The sequence below is a fragment of the Rattus norvegicus genome, chromosome 6 (genome assembly GCF_036323735.1).
Source record: "Rattus norvegicus strain BN/NHsdMcwi chromosome 6, GRCr8, whole genome shotgun sequence".
NCBI lineage: Eukaryota > Metazoa > Chordata > Mammalia > Rodentia > Muridae > Rattus > Rattus norvegicus.
Window position 1 is genome coordinate 62,612,790 of NC_086024.1, and position 19,649 is coordinate 62,632,438.

The 19,649-nt window shown below is 41.1% G+C and overlaps 1 protein-coding gene across 1 annotated transcript in view; it reads left to right on the forward strand.

The window, feature by feature from the left end:
* The first annotated feature begins 2,745 nt into the window (after positions 1-2,745).
* LOC120093247 (60S ribosomal protein L29-like) overlaps positions 2,746-19,649 on the forward strand; it is a 613,897-nt gene continuing 596,993 nt past the window's right edge. The window contains exon 1 of the mRNA XM_039078188.2: positions 2,746-3,410. Within this exon, the coding sequence (XP_038934116.1) occupies positions 2,815-3,285 (471 nt within the window). The 5' untranslated portion in view covers positions 2,746-2,814 and the 3' untranslated portion in view covers positions 3,286-3,410. The remainder of the gene's footprint in view (positions 3,411-19,649) is intronic.

Sequence of the window (19,649 nt, forward strand, 5' to 3'; positions counted from 1 at the left end):
AAATCCCCAGAACTTTTATTTAACCCAACAGTAACAATCCACTTTCTTTAAGGGTGGATGTTGTGTGTGACAGGACTTTTCCTGGGGATAAAACACACATGTTGATTACCCCCGGATAGGGAGTCCATGACAGACCAAAGTACAGATACCAAAGTCCAACTTGGTGAACCAATGAGTTTTATTCAGATTAATGTGGATGAAGTGTTATTTCCAGAAAGATGACAACTCATGGCTCTGAGTGCCTCCAAAAAGAAACAGGAGAAAGCATATGTCAGCAGCTTGACAGCACAGGTAAAAGCTGTCACTGAACAAAAAGAAGCAAATACACCCAAGAGGAGTAGAAGGCAGGAAATAATCAAACTCAGGGCTGAAATCAACCAAGTAGAAACAAAAAGGACTATACAAAGAACCAACCGAACTAGGAGCTGTTTCTTTGAGCTTCCTGGCTACATCTTTATTATTTTGTGGACATCACTTTTGGGTTTAAAGTTTTCGAGTTAAAGTAAGTAAGAAATGAGAATGAAGACATAATTCCCTTTAAACCCTTCAGATTCGGAGTCTAAAGTTTTTTTCATACAGTTTTTGTCATTCTATAGGACATTATTATATAAATATCATAAATATACAGCTTGAGAGAAAGTTCTAGAGTTAGAAATTTTTACATTACAAGTGGAACAGCCCAGAGTTTTGTCCAGTTTTCGATGTTCTCACCAGCATCTTATTTTAATATACCTAAAAAAAAAAAACAAAAAAGCCCTTTGGCCAGCAAATACAGAACTAAAACACGATGTTAAAGGCTCAGCAGTACATATCTGATTGAACAACCAATAAACAAGATACAGTGTTCCATTTAAAAAAGAAAAGAAAAGAAATGACTCAAAGACAGCTGCATCATCAAAGCCACCCTAGCAGGAGTGACAACTCACAAAATCTGGGAACCTGGAGCACACGGCAGAGCCTGCAGGTGGCTCAGCAGGTCAGGGAGTGGAAAGTCTCTTTTCCAGGTGCCTCCATTGGTTTAAAACTCTTCTGGGCGGCTCAGCTGGTTTCTGGTTCCGGCTTCTGCTGGGCGGATGATCTAGTCTTTGTTACTTCTCTGAGAATGCCTCTCAGCAGTCTGTGTTCTTTTCTCTGGGAAGAGAGGGACCTGGTTAGTGTGAGGGACTTCCCAGGTGATTTAAGGAGCTTCCTGAATGATGGAATGTTTCAGAAACTGTCTCACAAGTGGCCACTGGAAGGTTGCCCATACTGTGGGAGATGACCCCACACATATGTGCATAAAGACAGCACTAATTGAACTCCGTGGGTTAAAAATAGAAATAGCAAAAATTAGAATCTACTTTTTAAAAGGATATCAAACAGGGGAGATGAATTAAGTGATTAAGAGCACTTGCTACTCTTGTAGAGGACCCAGGTTTAGTTCCCAGCACCGACATGGTGGCTTATTACCACCCATAACTCCAGTTCCAGGGGATATGATGCCCTCTTCTGACACCTGCAGGCACGATGCACATATATGGCACACATAAATACATGCAGATAAAACATTCATACGCACAAAATACACACAAATCTAAAAATGTTTTTTTTTGAAACACATAAATTTAGGGATGAGATGCTGTAGGAGGTTGTCAGAGGAAGCACGGGTGAAGGGGAACGAAAGGTAGATATGATCAAGATATAATACATATAAATTTTTTCAAAGAATAAATTATAGGGGAGGAAACCAGTCCTAAGGAAGAGCTGCCAGCAGAGCTAGAAGGTTATCAGGAAAGTCTCTCCACTCTCGCCTTGCTCTGGGTATCAGCTGTCCCTGCTTATTGGAAATGGCTAACCGAGCTCTCCCTGTTTATTTTCATATTGGCAATGGCTAACCCACACTGTTAACTTCCTGGCTCTGTAGCCCCTGACATGGACTCAGACATTCTAGTCATCTGTTGGTCTTAGTTCTAGCTCCTCTCTTCTTAAGCAGCAAGCACAGAAAACAGAAGATGACGACACACATTCCTAGAGGACAGACTATATTAGGCACACAACGGAGGCTGGAAACTGATGCCCAAATTCTCACATTTTCAGTATTGTGATTGATTACTTGAAGAAATATAGAATTTTTTTCCTATCCTTGGCTGGATTGCAAAAGCATAAAAGAGGCAGGGCGTATGTGGGAAAATCTAAAAAGCACTATATAATTAGCAACTGCGTAGTGGCATATAAACACAAAAACTTCAAATGTTTTCGACTATAAATTTAGATATTAGACTAGATCTTGTAGGATGAAACGCAAACAGAAGACAATTTTGTAGCTGAAATTTTGAGCTTCATTATCTCATAGAGGCCCACATGTAGGCGAAAGCCAGAGTAATAGCCTAATATAGAAATAAATTCCTGTAAGAAAGTCAAGAAAAGATATTCTTCACTCTCTGGAACAGCAAAGCAAATGTGCTTTAGTGCGTACTAGGTTACTTTGTAAGAGTCTGTGCTTTCATGGTCAACTTGGATTTAATTGAAGTTAACTTTACTGGGCCTATTTATATTGGCATATTATATGACATCCTCACGCCCACATGCTGGTGATCCTGGTGACTCCAACAATCTCTCTCTCTCTCTCTCTCTCTCTCTCTCTCTCTCTCTCTCTCTCTCTCTCTGTGTGTGTGTCTGTCTGTCTGTCTGTCTGTCTGTCTGTATTTCTCTCTTCTACATCTTTACTTTTTCATTAAAAAAATAGAATTCTGTTAATAAATCTTGATCGCGGCGGGCCTTTCTCTTTCTCTTCTGGTCCCAGGCGCTGCGGGAGCCGCGGCTTACCGTGCAGACATGGCCAAGTCCAAGAACCACACCACACACAACCAGTCCCGCAAATGGCACAGAAATGGCATCAAGAAACCCTGGTCACAAAGATACGAATCTCTTAAGGGGGTCGACCCCAAGTTTCTGAGGAACATGCGCTTTGCCAAGAAGCACAACAAGAAAGGCCTGAAGAAGATGCAGGCCAACAATGCCAAGGCCGTGAGTGCACGAGCAGAGGCCATCAAGGCCCTCGTGAAGCCTCAGGCTGTCAAGCCCAAGATGCCAAAGGGCTCCAGCCGGAAACTCAGCCGTCTGGCTTTCATCGCTCACCCCAAGCTTGGGAAGAAGATTCGAAGCTACATGGCCAAGGGTCGTAGGCTCTGTCAACCAAAACCCAAGGTTCAAACCAAGGCAGAGGCCAAAGCTCCAGCTAAGGCCCAGGCCAAAGCTCCAGCCCAGGCTTCCAAGGGTGCCCAGGCCCCTGTGAAGGCCCCATAGAACAGGCTCCTGCCAGTGTGAAGACAGATGGACTGCTGCGACACAACCACCTACACACTATCTGCAGATGACCAGTGTCCTATGCTGTTTTTACAAATAAACTTGAGACAAGACAAAATAAATAAGTAAATAAATAAATAAATAAATAAATAAATCTTGATCGCAGTATCGCATTCCTCTCCGCCTTCCAGTTCCTCCCCTCTTCCTCTCCCATTCAGATCCACCCCTTTCTGTCTCTCAGTAGAAAACAAACAGGCTTCTGAGGGAATATAATTTATAATATAATAAAAGCAACGCATTGAAATTGGACAAAACAAACGAAACACAGGAAAAACCCAAGCGAAGGTGTAAGAAACAGGGACCAGCTGGTCACAGATTGGGAAATACCACAAATACACTAAACTGGAAGCATAATGTATAGCAAAGGACGTCATGCAAAGCCACACAGGCCCTGTGCATGCTGCCTCGGTCTCTGTGAAGTCATATGTGCTCTGGTCTTGTTGACTTAGAGAAAGGGCTTGGTTTTCTTGGTGTCCTCCATGCCCTTTGGTTCTTATATTTTTCTTCCTCCTCTCAACAGAGTTCCCTGAGCACTGAGTAGATAAAATTATTTGATGGAGGCCTCCACTTGGGGCTGACTGTTCTGAAGTCTCTCACTCTTTCTCTCACTCTGTCTCTCACTCTCTGCAAAATGTCTGGCTATGGACCTCAGTATTTGCTCCGATCTACTAATGGAGAAAAAACTTTTTTTTTATGGGTCATCCTTTCAACAATAAATGATTGATGTAAGGCTACAAGAGTGTCATGACTTTCCTAGATTTTGAAGATGGGCCACAAGTAAAATGACAGCTTACCCTTACTAACTTAGCTAAATGTCATAACAAGCAACTAAGGACAGCTTGAAGGTTTGAAACTGCTATAAAACACAGTCAGTTGATACCATAGTGGAAACAAGCTTTCTCCATTGAGTATAGCACTGAAACTTTATCAAATATATTTCACAATAACATTGCAGCAAAACATGGTGCATATTCAGTATACCTTAGAATCAAAGACTATTATTGTCTTTCCTTCTTGAAAGGCAAAATACTTGGATCATAGTAAACTTTCATCAATGGAAATATGGTTGATTTTAAATCTGCTACTGAGATACTCTAGAGTTTGCGTATTGAAAATCTTGTGTCCAACTATTAATCCAGTGGAAGAAATGACAAACACTCTGTTTCCCAGTTTCTCAGTGACATACTTCATCCACTACACACACAGGAAGACATTCTAGATAATTCTTTTTCACCTTCAATTTTCAATATAACAAAACAAAAAATAGATCACCAGTCATAATCTCATTCTTTATTAATTCCCTTCCAATTTTCCTTAACTAGAAAGATGTTAGTATTTTTTTTTTAATTCTGAGAATCTTCCAGGCTTTTTCTAATTTTGGTTGTATAGTTGTAGCCATTTTCTATTGTAGAAACACAATTATAATTTAATATAATTTAATGTTTTCTTAGGATTTTAGATGATTTATAAAAGTTGTGTTCAATATATTAACTTTAAAAATAATACTTTAAAATTAATTCTGAAAGTCGTGAAAAAGTATCATAGACTGAGTTATTGCTTTGTTTTGGTTTGGTTTATTGTTTGGTTTTTTTTGTTTGGTTGGGCTTAGCTTGTCTATTGTGGGGGAATGGGGAGTGGCAGTTGAAGCAGGGTTTCTCTGTAGCCTTGGCTGTCCTGGAACTCACTCTGTAAATTAGGCTGGCCTCAGACTCACAGAGGTCTGCATGCCTCTGCCTCCTGAGTACTGGGATTAAAGGCTTGCATTGAACCTGAATGAGTTATTTTTTGGCTTGAGTTTGGGATCAAAACTTTCTGGGTAGCAAACAAACAATAGATCTTTGTACCCTGAAGAGGCACTTTATAAGACTTACTTCCTTTTAAGGATGGTTCTTAGTCAAGATAGCAATATGTACTTTTTAAATTTCCCTGACTTTTAAATATTGTAAGAAAACATTTCTGATTCTTGGACAAGGGAGATGTCTCAGTAGGTAAAGATGCTTGCTGCCAAAACCTGCAACCTTGCTTCAGTCCCTGGGACTCAGTAGAAAGAGATAAATGACAACCTCAAGTTGTCCTCTGGCCCAATATGTGCACATAAAAGTTAATTAATAAATTAATTCTAGTTCTTCACAATAAACTTCATCTTGATCCATGCATATTATGCATTACAATTTGTTCGCTCATAATAACATATAATTGCTTGCATATTTACTTTCTATAAAGGAAAGCTTACAAGATGATTCTTGATGAGATAAATAAAATTATAATGACTTAAGTCATTATCCTTAATCATTTTTATACCACCAAACATTCTCCAGTCTATGGGTTTACTTGCAAATCCTAAGAGAGCTGTTCTGCGAATGAGAAAATTCATTACCAGCTTTCAAATCTTGTGGAGAGCAGATGAAGTCCTGAATGAATGTGTGTTATTAACACATGCAGGACCACGTCAAGAATTTCAATGCTCAGACCACTGGAAGTGTCAAACGCCTTCCCCTGGTCTGTATGCAAATGTCGACAGTATATGCAGGAAGCAATGAGTGTAGCTTCCTTCTCCTGGATATTTACAGCCTAACACTGATGCTCTACGGAGATCTCCTACCGAAACAAGCTCAGCCTTCCTTCTTTAGCTGCACATAAACTGTACACTGAGTTTCCTGGTTACATGGAAGGTGTCCTCCATCTGAGCAAGCACAATCTCCTGGATCCCAGGTTTTCTGTATGTCTGTCATTCCTTCATGTCTAAGTCTCCCTAGTCGTATTCCAGGACCAAGCCCTAAAGGATGAAGCAGAGTCTCTGTCCAAATCCATGTGGGTTAGCATTCATAATTCAGTGAGATTTTCTTCATGCTTATTTGGTGAAATGATTAGAGCAGAATTAAATGAGAAAAATGCAGTTTTTAAAAATAAATCCATCCATCTATCCACCTCTGCAAACAAATTTTACCAAGTGTGAAATGTTCAAAGCTGGAAATGCAGTGAGAACAATTTCAGAGAACACAGAACTCAAAAGACAATGGAATCAGCGCCTGACACCCAGTGTGTTATGGCACACAGGCCCAACTGGGGGTTGGGGGTGGGGTGGGGGCATGCATTAGGGGAAAACATGCAGCCTAATGTCTGAAATTTAAGTCAAAATTGATTAATGAAGATGAGAAAGTAGGGTCGGGAAAATTTATATACAGGATGGTTTAACAATAAAAAATACAGAGGAGATTTACATCTGTCTATAAAACAAGAACAACAGACTCCATAAGATTCACAGGAACAAGCAGGAATGTGTTACCATGAAGTTTGTAACTAAGAGGAGAAACAGTCAGAGACAACACAGAGAAAAAGTGCAGACCAGGTGACTGATGCTAACCAAAGGAAGTCCTTTGGTGCATTTTCTTGCAACTACAGCCAAGGCACCCTGAGCCTCCCACAGTTCACCTTCGTCATCTTTGTCTGAAAGAGCTTCAGATTTTCTGAAAGTGCAGGGCAGTTCTTCATATCATTAATCAAGAAGCAGAAACTGTTCGTAGGCAAGGCCAAGCCAGCTATGTGAAGTAGAAATGGTATCTGGAGATTAGTACAGCCAGAGTATCCATCGGAATTCCTTAAATCCATATTAAACCAAGTGTGCGTGAAGAACAACAATAGTATCATCTTGGGGGTCTTCCCTGAAGTCAAACAGGGCAGTGAAGATACTTAGAAGTGAAATATATCTAAATCTAGAGATCAGACTAGGTAGATAAAAGAATAAAATGTATTTAAGGTACAGGACATATAGGTACCAAGGACACACAGAAGAACTGTCATTTATGAGGGTCCCTTTCCTGCTAGTCAGATGCAGTTCTATGGACATGTCCCAGTTATTCATGCAGGGATAACAGGGGCACCTACCCCTGTGGCAGTCACCTACTGCTGAGTCAGAGAAGTGCAGGGATAGAGAGTGACAGGTGGTTATGTACCGAATATGGACTAAGATACTGATTGTTACAGATGCTGGAAGCTGACTAAAGCTTGGATAAAGTGTGCTACGTTAAGTGGTACTAACAGACTGAAGTCTGAGAGTTTGGGGTACAACCAGGAATGCTCAGAAGGAAACACAAGTGGGAGCTTTATCCCGTGAGACCTGATGGTGCAGAGGAGATGGAATAAATCATTGCAACCTGTCAAATGGGAGAATAATTTGTGGCTCAGAGAAAATGTTACATCCTCTGGAGAGCCAGTAGTCAAATGCATACTAGAACAGAACCTAGGAGTACATTTGCCTTTAAGGACAGCCGAAATAAATAACTGTGATTTAAACTAGTATGTACGGAGAAATGTATGTGTAGAGCCAAATTGAAAATAGCAAAGTATCTGTATTGTCCTGATCTCTGTGGTACCCCCCAGAAATAGCAGGACACAGAAGACACTATGAGGGATAAACACATGGTTGAAGTTCAGTCTGGAGAGAAGAATGAATGGAAGATTTAGATGAATTGTTGAAGCTTCACAGTGAAGCTTAGGACTGACAGTCGGGGAAGCAATAAGACATAGAAACCTCAAGACTTCAATAAAAATTGTTGACTTTTCACCTGCATAATTGTGTCAGAAATTAAAGGAAAACGTGAATACTAAGTTACATACAATGCCCAGGTTTTATAGGAGAATATCCAAGGTTAGCCAATGTCACAAATGGGATTTCTGATTTTCTTTGTTCCTTTTCTTTTTCTTTTTTTCTTATTTCTTTAGTCAAAATAGCGATTTTTGAGGACGACTTTTAGGAAGAACTAATAGCAAAGAAAATCAGAGGTTTTCTTCCTATGTTCATCCATAGAACTGAGTTTTGCTTGACCCTGCTAGCCCACAGGTACAGCATTCCTAAGCCAGAGCAGAAGCTGACAAAACTCCTCTCAGCCTTCCTTTGCTAGTGTAGCGACTCACAGTGGGGACATCGAAGTGTCCTGCCCTCACTGTCCCTTCATGCTGTACTGCAGGGGACAGCATGCTTCATCCTTGTGTTCTCGGCTCCCCTTACTGCCCACGTCCCTGGTTGTACCACCTGACCCTCCCGTTGTTTGTGTTACTTCCCAGACTATGCTTCTGGAAACCTATGCTAATGGATGTAAAGCAGTCACGACTGCTTTGTGTTCTAGAGTTTTAAGAATGAAAAGGTGCTTGCGTAAATAAAGAAAAGGAGGAACCAGCTCAACCAGGAATGGTTTTAAGAATATCTCAAATTTTGTTTAAATTTGAGATATGTTGATGATTGTAGAATTATGAGGATATATCAAATTATTTGTGAACATGTAATTATTCTCTCAATTTCTATTTACAGGAAAGATGGTTAGACTATTGTGGGATATTAGATTCTACCCTTGAGCTGGAGCTCTGGCCCTCTCTTCTTTACATATTCTAACCATCTTTTCCTGTAAGTACTTCTTTGGTTTGTTGGGGATCTGAGCTTTAATTGAGATCTCTACTTGTTATTGAGTTGTAATTGTTATTTACAAAAAACACAAGTCCCTTACTAGATTTATTATTCCCAAAAATGTGTCCAGTCCTGCCAGTTGTCTTTTTAATTCATAGCATCCTTTAAAGAACAAATGTTTTAATTTCCATCATATATTTTTTTGTTCCTTTGTGCTTCATACCTTTTTGTAAAAACGCTACCTCATCCACAGTCAGAGATTTTCACCTGTACTTTATCCTGCTTTCTCTGTCTCTTAGCTGGCATCCTCGGACCATTGACTTCATGATTGACACTTATGGTATGAAATATGGATTCAACTTTACCCTTTCTGCAGGTAAGCATCCAATCGTGACAGCAACATTTGATAAGCAGCCTGTGCTTCAGTCAGCTTAGAGTTAATCCTTCGTGTGCTGAAGTCTGAGAACTGCTGCCTGTGTGTGCTGATTCTCCTCCGCAATCACGGAGACCACCCAGGCACTGGATACAGGATGCTCAGTAACAGAAAATCATTCATTTCTGCTTAAAGATCTTGCAGACTGGTCAGATGCAAATTGTGTAACTGTACATTTGTGGATAATAAGAGAAAAATCACAATGGTTTTATTTAAAATGACACATGTGACACGTAAGAGGAGACTGGACCATGTGGGGAAGGTGGAGCCAAAAATCGAGGGACGCAAGAGGGTAGGTGACAATATATAATATCTTTTATGTTGATTTAAGTAAAAATAAATAAAAAATTAAAAATTCATGGGTTACTAGCACATTTTCAAAGTCAGACAGAAACATTACACTTAAGATGAGTATTACATATTTTCCAATGTGTAATGTGGTCTCCTACCCAGCTGCCTGGTTTAGTTAAGAAATATATTTAATATTCTATATCAGCAAAATTGCCTTGTAAAAGCCACTGAAAGACTGTTTCACATAAATAACAAATGTTGAACATGTGCAAAATTCTAATTAGTTTCTCTCTCTTCCTTCCCAAAGAAATGGGGTCTATTTTATAATTAAATATGTTCTATTGATGTGACCAAGACGATGCACTTCCCCAGCTCCAATGGTTGTGCTTTCCAGCCTACCCAATTGAAAACGGATTGTCTAAACTTGAGTACAGTCATCATCTGAGCCATCTGCCATGCACTGGTGACACTCAGAAAAACACATTTTCAAGTTATAGGACTTAAGAAAGTTTCCTTTAGCTCATACATTTTTTAATAATATATCTCTCCACCTGTGTTTCTGATACCTGCACCCTCCACATAAAGTTATTATACTAAAACTTGAAAGTTGTCTTTCATTTGAACACGTTTATGCAAATCCTAGTAGTATAAAAGTTGACTATAAGACCAGTTACAGCAGCTCTCTGCTCCCAGACCCGGTGAGAGAGAGACCCAACCGCCTGGTCAGGTGGGCACTCCTGAGGCTGCAGAGCGGAAGAGACCACCAACACTGCTCACCCCTGCCCACATCCCTGGCCCAAGAGGAAACTGTATAAGGCCTCTGGGCTCCCGTGGGGGAGGGCCCAGGAGCGGCAGGACACCTGCCTGAGACACCGCTGGAACCTGAAAGAAACAGACCAGATAAACAGTTCTCTGCACCCAAATCCCGTGGGAGGGAGAGCTAAACCTTCAAAGAGGCAGACAAGCCTGGGAAACCAGAAGAGACTGCTCCCTGCACACACATCTCGGACGCCAGAGGAAAAAGCCAAAGACCATCTGGAACCCTGGTGCACTGAAGCTCCCGGAAGGGGCGGCACAGGTCTTCCTGGTTGCTGCCGCTGCAGAGAGCCCCTGGGCAGCACCCCACGAGCAAACCTGAGCCTCGGGACCACAGGTAAGACCAAATTTTCTGCTGCAAGAAAGCTGCCTGGTGAGCTTGGGACACAGGAAAGCAGAATTTCTCTAGGACCGGGCACGTTCTGTGTTTACCGGAAGTCCCACACCCGCGGATCCCGGCCAGCAGCAGCTCTCTGCTCCCAGACCCAGTGAGAGAGAGACCCAACCGCCTGGTCAGGTGGGCACTCCTGAGGCTGCAGAGCGGAAGAGACCACCAACTCTGCTCACCCCTGCCCACATCCCTGGCCCAAGAGGAAACTGTATAAGGCCTCTGGGCTCCCGTGGGGAAGGGCCCAGGAGCGGCAGGACCCCTGTGCCTGAGACACCGCCGGAACCTGAAAGAAACAGACCGGATAAACAGTTCTCTGCACCCAAATCCCGTGGGAGGGAGAGCTAAACCTTCAGAGAGGCAGACAAGCCTGGGAAACCAGAAGTGACTGCTCCCTGCACACACATCTCGGACGCCAGAGGAAAAAGCCAAAGACCATCTGGAACCCTGGTGCACTGAAGTTCCCGGAAGGGGCGGCACAGGTCTTCCTGGTTGCTGCCGCTGCAGAGAGCCCCTGGGCAGCACCCCACGAGCGAACCTGAGCCTCGGGACCACAGGTAAGACCAAATTTTCTGCTGCAAGAAAGCTGCCTGGTGAACTCAAGACACAGGCCCACAGGAACAGCTGAAGACCTGTAGAGAGGAAAAACTACACGCCCGAAAGCAGAACACTCTGTCCCCATAACTGACTGAAAGAGAGGAAAACAGGTCTACAGCACTCCTGACACACAGGCTTATAGGACAGTCTAGCCACTGTCAGAAATAGCAGAACAAAGTAACACTAGAGATAATCTGATGGCGAGAGGCAAGCGCAGGAACCCAAGCAACAGAAACCAAGACTACATGCCATCATCGGAGCCCAATTCTCCCACCAAAACAAACATGGAATATCCAAACACACCAGAAAAGCAAGATCTAGTTTCAAAATCATATTTGATCATGATGCTGGAGGACTTCAAGAAAGACATGAACACACTTAGGGAAGCACAGGAAAACATTAATAAACAAGTAAAAGCCTACAGAGAGGAATCGCAAAAATCCCTGAAAGAATTCCAGGAAAACACAATCAAACAGTTGAAGGAATTAAAAATGGAAATAGAAGCAATCAAGAAAGAACACATGGAAACAACCCTGGATATAGAAAACCAAAAGAAGAGACAAGGAGCTGTAGATACAAGCTTCACCAACAGAATACAAGAGATGGAAGAGAGAATCTCAGGAGCAGAAGATTCCATAGAAATCATTGACTCAACTGTCAAAGATAATGTAAAGCGGAAAAAGCTACTGGTCCAAAACATACAGGAAATCCAGGACTCAATGAGAAGATCAAACCTAAGGATAATAGGTATAGAAGAGAGTGAAGACTCCCAGCTCAAAGGACCAGTAAATATCTTCAACAAAATCATAGAAGAAAACTTCCCTAACCTAAAAAAAGAGATACCCATAGACATACAAGAAGCCTACAGAACTCCAAATAGATTGGACCAGAAAAGAAACACCTCCCGTCACATAATTGTCAAAACACCAAACGCACAAAATAAAGAAAGAATATTAAAAGCAGTAAGGGAAAAAGGTCAAGTAACATATAAAGGGAGACCTATCAGAATCACACCAGACTTCTCGCCAGAAACTATGAAGGCCAGAAGATCCTGGACTGATGTCATACAGACCCTAAGAGAACACAAATGCCAGCCCAGGTTACTGTATCCAGCAAAACTCTCAATTAACATTGATGGAGAAACCAAGATATTCCATGACAAAACCAAATTTACACAATATCTTTCTACAAATCCAGCACTACAAAGGATAATAAATGGTAAAGCCCAACATAAGGAGGCAAGCTATACCCTAGAAGAAGCAAGAAACTAATCGTCTTGGCAACAAAACAAAGAGAATGAAAGCACACACAACATAACCTCACATCCAAATATGAATATAAAGGGAAACAATAATCACTATTCCTTAATATCTCTCAATATCAATGGCCTCAACTCCCCAATAAAAAGACATAGATTAACAAACTGGATACGCAACGAGGACCCTGCATTCTGCTGCCTACAGGAAACACACCTCAGAGACAAAGACAGACACTACCTCAGAGTGAAAGGCTGGAAAACAACTTTCCAAGCAAATGGTCAGAAGAAGCAAGCTGGAGTAGCCATTCTAATATCAAATAAAATCAATTTCCAACTAAAAGTCATCAAAAAAGATAAGGAAAGACACTTCATATTCATCAAAGGAAAAATCCACCAAGATGAACTCTCAATCCTAAATATCTATGCCCAAATACAAGGGCACCTACATACGTAAAAGAAACCTTACTAAAGCTCAAAACACACATTGCACCTCACACAATAATAGTGGGAGATTTCAACACCCCACTCTCATCAATGGACAGATCATGGAAACAGAAATTAAACAGTGATGTCGACAGACTAAGAGAAGTCATGAGCCAAATGGACTTAACGGATATTTATAGAACATTCTATCCTAAAGCAAAAGGATATACCTTCTTCTCAGCTCCTCATGGTACTTTCTCCAAAATTGACCATATAATTGGTCAAAAAACGGGCCTCAACAGGTACAGAAAGATAGAAATAATCCCGTGCGTGCTATCGGACCACCACAGCCTAAAACTGGTCTTCAATAACAATAAGGGAAGAATGCCCACATATACGTGGAAATTGAACAATGCTCTACTCAATGATAACCTGGTCAAGGAAGAAATAAAGAAAGAAATTAAAAACTTTTTAGAATTTAATGAAAATGAAGATACAACATACTCAAACTTATGGGACACAATGAAAGCTGTGCTAAGAGGAAAACTCATAGCGCTGAGTGCCTGCAGAAAGAAACAGGAAAGAGCATATGTCAGCAGCTTGACAGCACACCTAAAAGCTCTAGAACAAAAAGAAGCAAATACACCCAGGAGGAGTAGAAGGCAGGAAATAATCAAACTCAGAGCTGAAATCAACCAAGTAGAAACAAAAAGGACCATACAAAGAATCAACAGAACCAAAAGTTGGTTCTTTGAGAAAATCAACAAGATAGATAAACCCTTAGCCAGACTAACGAGAGGACACAGAGAGTGCGTCCAAATTAACAAAATCAGAAATGAAAAGGGAGACATAACTACAGATTCAGAGGAAATTCAAAAAATCATCAGATCTTACTATAAAAACCTATATTCAACAAAATTTGAAAATCTTCAGGAAATGGACAATTTCCTAGACAGATACCAGGTATCGAAGTTAAATCAGGAACAGATAAGCCAGTTAAACAACCCCATAACTCCTAAGGAAATAGAAGCAGTCATTAAAGGTCTCCCAACCAAAAAGAGCCCAGGTCCAGACGGGTTTAGTGCAGAATTCTATCAAACCTTCATAGAAGACCTCATACCAATATTATCCAAACTATTCCACAAAATTGAAACAGATGGAGCCCTACCGAATTCCTTCTACGAAGCCACAATTACTCTTATACCTAAACCACACAAAGACACAACAAAGAAAGAGAACTTCAGACCAATTTCCCTTATGAATATCGACGCAAAAATACTCAATAAAATTCTGGCAAACCGAATTCAAGAGCACATCAAAACAATCATCCACCATGATCAAGTAGGCTTCATCCCAGGCATGCAGGGATGGTTTAATATACGGAAAACCATCAACGTGATCCATTATATAAACAAACTGAAAGAACAGAACCACATGATCATTTCATTAGATGCTGAGAAAGCATTTGACAAAATTCAACACCCCTTCATGATAAAAGTCCTGGAAAGAATAGGAATTCAAGGCCCATACCTAAACATAGTAAAAGCCATATACAGCAAACCAGTTGCTAACATTAAACTAAATGGAGAGAAACTTGAAGCAATCCCACTAAAATCAGGGACTAGACAAGGCTGCCCACTCTCTCCCTACTTATTCAATATAGTTCTTGAAGTTCTAGCCAGAGCAATCAGACAACAAAAGGAGATCAAAGGGATACAGATCGGAAAAGAAGAGGTCAAAATATCACTATTTGCAGATGACATGATCGTATATTTAAGTGATCCCAAAAGTTCCACCAGAGAACTACTAAAGCTGATAAACAACTTCAGCAAAGTGGCTGGGTATAAAATTAACTCAAATAAATCAGTTCCTTCCTCTATACAAAAGAGAAACAAGCCAAGAGAGAAATTAGGGAAACGACACCCTTCATAATAGACCCAAATAATATAAAGTACCTCGGTGTGACTTTAACCACGCAAGTAAAAGATCTGTACAATAAGAACTTCAAGACACTGAGGAAAAAATTGAAGAAGACCTCAGAAGATGGAAAGATCTCCCATGCTCATGGATTGGCAGGATAAATATAGTAAAAATGGCCATTTTACCAAAAGCGATCTACAGATTCAATGCAAACCCCATCAAAATACCAATCCAATTCTTCAAAGAGTTAGACAGAACAATTTGCAAATTCATCTGGAATAACAAAAAACCCAGGATAGCTAAAGCTATCCTCAACAATAAAAGGACTTCAGGGGGAATCACTATCCCTGAACTCAAGCAGTATTACAGAGCAATAGTGATAAAAACTGCATGGTATTGGTACAGAGACAGACAGATAGACCAATGGAATAGAATTGAAGACCCAGAAATGAACGCACACACCTATGGTCACTTGATTTTTGACAAAGGAGCCAAAACCATCCAATGGAAAAAAGATAGCATTTTCAGCAAATGGTGCTGGTTCAACTGGAGGGCAACATGTAGAAGAATGCAGATCGATCCATGCTTATCACCCTGTACAAAGCTTAAGTCCAAGTGGATCAAGGACCTCCACATCAAACCAGACACACTCAAACTAATAGAAGAAAAACTAGGGAAGCATCTGGAACACATGGGCACTGGAAAAAATTTCCTGAACAAAACACCAATGGCTTATGCTCTAAGATCAAGAATCGACAAATGGGATCTCATAAAACTGCAAAGCTTCTGTAAGGCAAAGGACACTGTGGTTAGGACAAAACGGCAACCAACAGATTGGGAAAAGATCTTTACCAATCCTACAACAGATAGAGGCCTTATATCCAAAATATACAAAGAACTCAAGAAGTTAGACCGCGGGGAAACAAATAACCCTATTAAAAAATGGGGTTCAGAGCTAAACAAAGAATTCACAGCTGAGGAATGCCGAATGGCTGAGAAACACCTAAATAAATGTTCAACATCTTTAGTCATAAGGGAAATGCAAATCAAAACAACCCTGAGATTTCACCTCACACCAGTGCGATTGGCTAAGATCAAAAACTCAGGTGACAGCAGATGCTGGCGAGGATGTGGAGAAAGAGGAACACTCCTCCATTGTTGGTGGGATTGCAGACTGGTACAACCATTCTGGAAATCAGTCTGGAGGCTCCTCAGAAAATTGGACATTGAACTGCCTGAGGATCCAGCTATACCTCTCTTGGGCATATACCCAAAAGATGCCTCAACATATAAAAGAGACACGTGCTCCACTATGTTCATCGCAGCCTTTTTTATAATAGCCAGAAAATGGAAAGAACCCAGATGCCCTTCAACAGAGGAATGGATACAGAAAATGTGGTACATCTACACAATGGAATATTACTCAGCTATCAAAAACAACGAGTTTATGAAATTCGTAGGCAAATGGTTGGAACTGGAAAATATCATCCTGAGTGAGCTAACCCAATCACAGAAAGACATACATGGTTTGCACTCATTGATAAGTGGCTATTAGCCCAAATGCTTGAATTACCCTAGATCCCTAGAACAAACGAAACTCAAGACGGATGATCAAAATGTGAATGCTTCACTCCTTCTTTAAATGAGGAAAAAGAATACCCTTGGCTGGGAAGGGAGAGGCAAAGATTAAAACAGAGACTGAAGGAACACCCATTCGGAGCCTGCCCCACATGTGGCCCATACATATACAGCCACCCAATTAGACAAGATGGATGAAGCAAAGAAGTGCAGACCGACAGGAGCCGGATGCAGATCGCTCCTGAGAGACACAGCCAGAATACAGCAAATACAGAGGTGAATGCCAGCAGCAAACCACTGAACTGAGAATAGGTCCCCTATTGAAGGAATCAGAGAAAGAACTGGAAGAGCTTGAAGGGGCTCGAGACCCCAAAAGTACAACAATGCCAAGCAACCAGAGCTTCCAGGGACTAAGCCACTACCTAAAGACTATACATGGACTGACCCTGGACTCTGACCCCATAGGTAGCAATGAATATCCTAGTAAGAGCACCAGTGGAAGGGGAAGCCCTGGGTCCTGCTAAGACTGAACCCCCAGTGAACTAGACTATGGGGGGAGGGCGGCAATGGGGGGAGGGTTGGGAGGGGAACACCCATAAGGAAGGGGAGGGGGGAGGGGGATGTTTGCCAGGAAACCGGGAAAGGGAATAACACTCGAAATGTATATAAGAAATACTCAAGTTAATAAAAAAAATAAAAAATAAAAAATAAATAAAAATGAAAGAATCTGGTGTCAGGCACTGTTCTATTGGTGGAAATGAGGAGTTCCTTAAACTTTGAGCAATTACATAAAACTAAAAGTCAGGATTAGTAACCCAAACAGCATGAACCATGGTTTCCTTGAGGAGAGTAGAGGACATTTCAATGAGGACCCCTGTGAGTTTGAAATTAACTCATAAAAAGCACTTCTTCATCAAAGTCTGATAGACTTGAACAGCAGAAAAATCACAGCAGGAAATAAAGGTTACTGTCAATGACCACGGTTCCTTTAAACTCTTTGTCCAATATTACATCTGCAACATTGTAACTTACTCTATAAACCAATTAACTCACAGTGCCTCTTTTCAAAACTTCTAAATGAGTTGGAAGAACATTTATTTCCTTTTAAAAGAAACTAGTCACTTCCATTTGGATTTACTGATGTTGTTTCCCATCTCTGCGTCTGGCTTTAACCCCAACAATTCACTTAGCGAACAACTGTTATTTTCAGAAAGCTAGGTTTCTGGTATGCTCCCAGAAAAATAATCCAGCCTTGCTCTCTGTCACAGTTAAAAGCTGTTGGGGCTGAGCCCACTCAGAAGAGGTTTGTATTTATAGTTTACAATTATGTTCTTGATATGAAAATCTTATTAGTCACCAGTGTGATAAATCTGTCCCTGTGTCTGGGTGGCCAAAAGAAATAACTATGATCCATCTCAGCTGACCCTCCATGAAACAGCACAAATACTTTATTTATTATTCATCCACCCTTAAAATTAGACCAAGTTATGTTTCCTCCTTTTAAAATTTCAAGTTTTTCTTCCAAAGCATAGACTAGTTGCTATTATCTAATGGAGTTATAGCATTTGGCCATGATTATGCTATGAGGTGAGTTAGAGCAGTGAGGAGGTTTCAGACAGTTGTCCTTTGACAAGCCTCTACTTCCTACCCATGTTGAGCCTCTGCTAATCCACCAGAAGTCAAAAAGCTGTTGCCTTCATCCCATTGATCCCTAGGCTTGACTCTAGGTACCCTGTCTTTGCACAAGTGATCAATTTACTTACTGTCTGAAAAGGAAGCGGCTGTTCCGTGTCTGGGTACCCCATCTCCACCTACAAAGCCCCTCTCACTAGTAGAGAAATGGAAGAAGAGGTAAAATCTCAGCTCAAACTCGGTCACCCCATAGTTGCTTCGTTCATTCACTCTACGAGTTCACTGAATGAGAATCTTTAACTTCTTTCCAAAGGGATTGTCTCTCGCACATCCCCTTGTGTTGTTTCTTCTCATTCCTTTTTTTCCCCCTTCCTTCTTTGTATCTTCTACTGTTGAAAGAGACTTCTTTTTGTGCCCAGCACTAAATCTACACTAATGATGTGTTCCCTATAACACCCCTTAGAAACTGTATAGTCCTCCCTCGGCAGTAGCATGAGACACCGTGGTATCTCTTTCTATCCCCCAGGTGCCTGCAGGTACTGTAGTCATCTCTGCCCAGCTGACATCAGTCCCAACCTGCAATCATCAAAATACCTACTGATGTAACACTTACTGTGAGCCATGCTGTCCTGACAGTCTTGAAGATGTTAATATATTTGGTGTCTTAATAATTCTAGTTAGGAACTACTGATATCATCCTAATGTGACAAATGCAACTGACACTCAGGAAGGTTGTCTATTGTTTAGACTTTACTGGCAATGGCAGATAACCCTGGGTACCCGCCCACTGTAACTTCTCTCTGCATTATGTGCTGGCCATCCTATATCACATCAATATGGTAAGTAAAATCATGGGGCTGGGAGGTAGTTTTGTTAATAGAGTGCTTGCCTAGCAGGCATGAAGCCCTGATTCAGTCTCCAGCATTGCAATAGCTAGGTGGAGCAGCACACACCTGTGATCTCATAATCACAACACACAGGAGGCAGAGACGAGACGATCAAACGTTCAGGAAGGTCTCGAGGAGAAAAGGGTCACCCAGGGATGCATAAGACCTTGTCTTGAAAAAAAAAGTGGCAAATAGAATCTGAGCTCGCCAAGTGAAAAGCCATATCTCTGGGACCATTATACTCATGGACTTAATCGTGGACATCATCATGGTGATGTGTGCTTTTAATGCCAGCACTTGGAAGACTGAGAGAGGCAGATATCTCTGAGTCCGAGGCCAACCAAGGCTACATAGTTAGACTGAGTCTCATAAAAGCAAAACGAAACAAAACAACAAAACTGTCAGTCTTCGGTATCTGATGATTAGGACTCCCAACCATCTCATTACTGACAAATGAAAAAGGGCAACAAGATAAATTTCATGTAATTATCCCACAAATCATGGTAGAAATAAGAGCAGAGATCTAATCTGTCTGCACTGGGAGCATAAGACCCTTTTATCTTTTAAGTACAGACATTAGCAAATTATGCATGTCTAACCATGGACATTTTAATATGCAATTCAAGAAAGTGATAAATTGTTCAAAAACAATGAAAGTCCTATAAAATTTAGATCTTCCA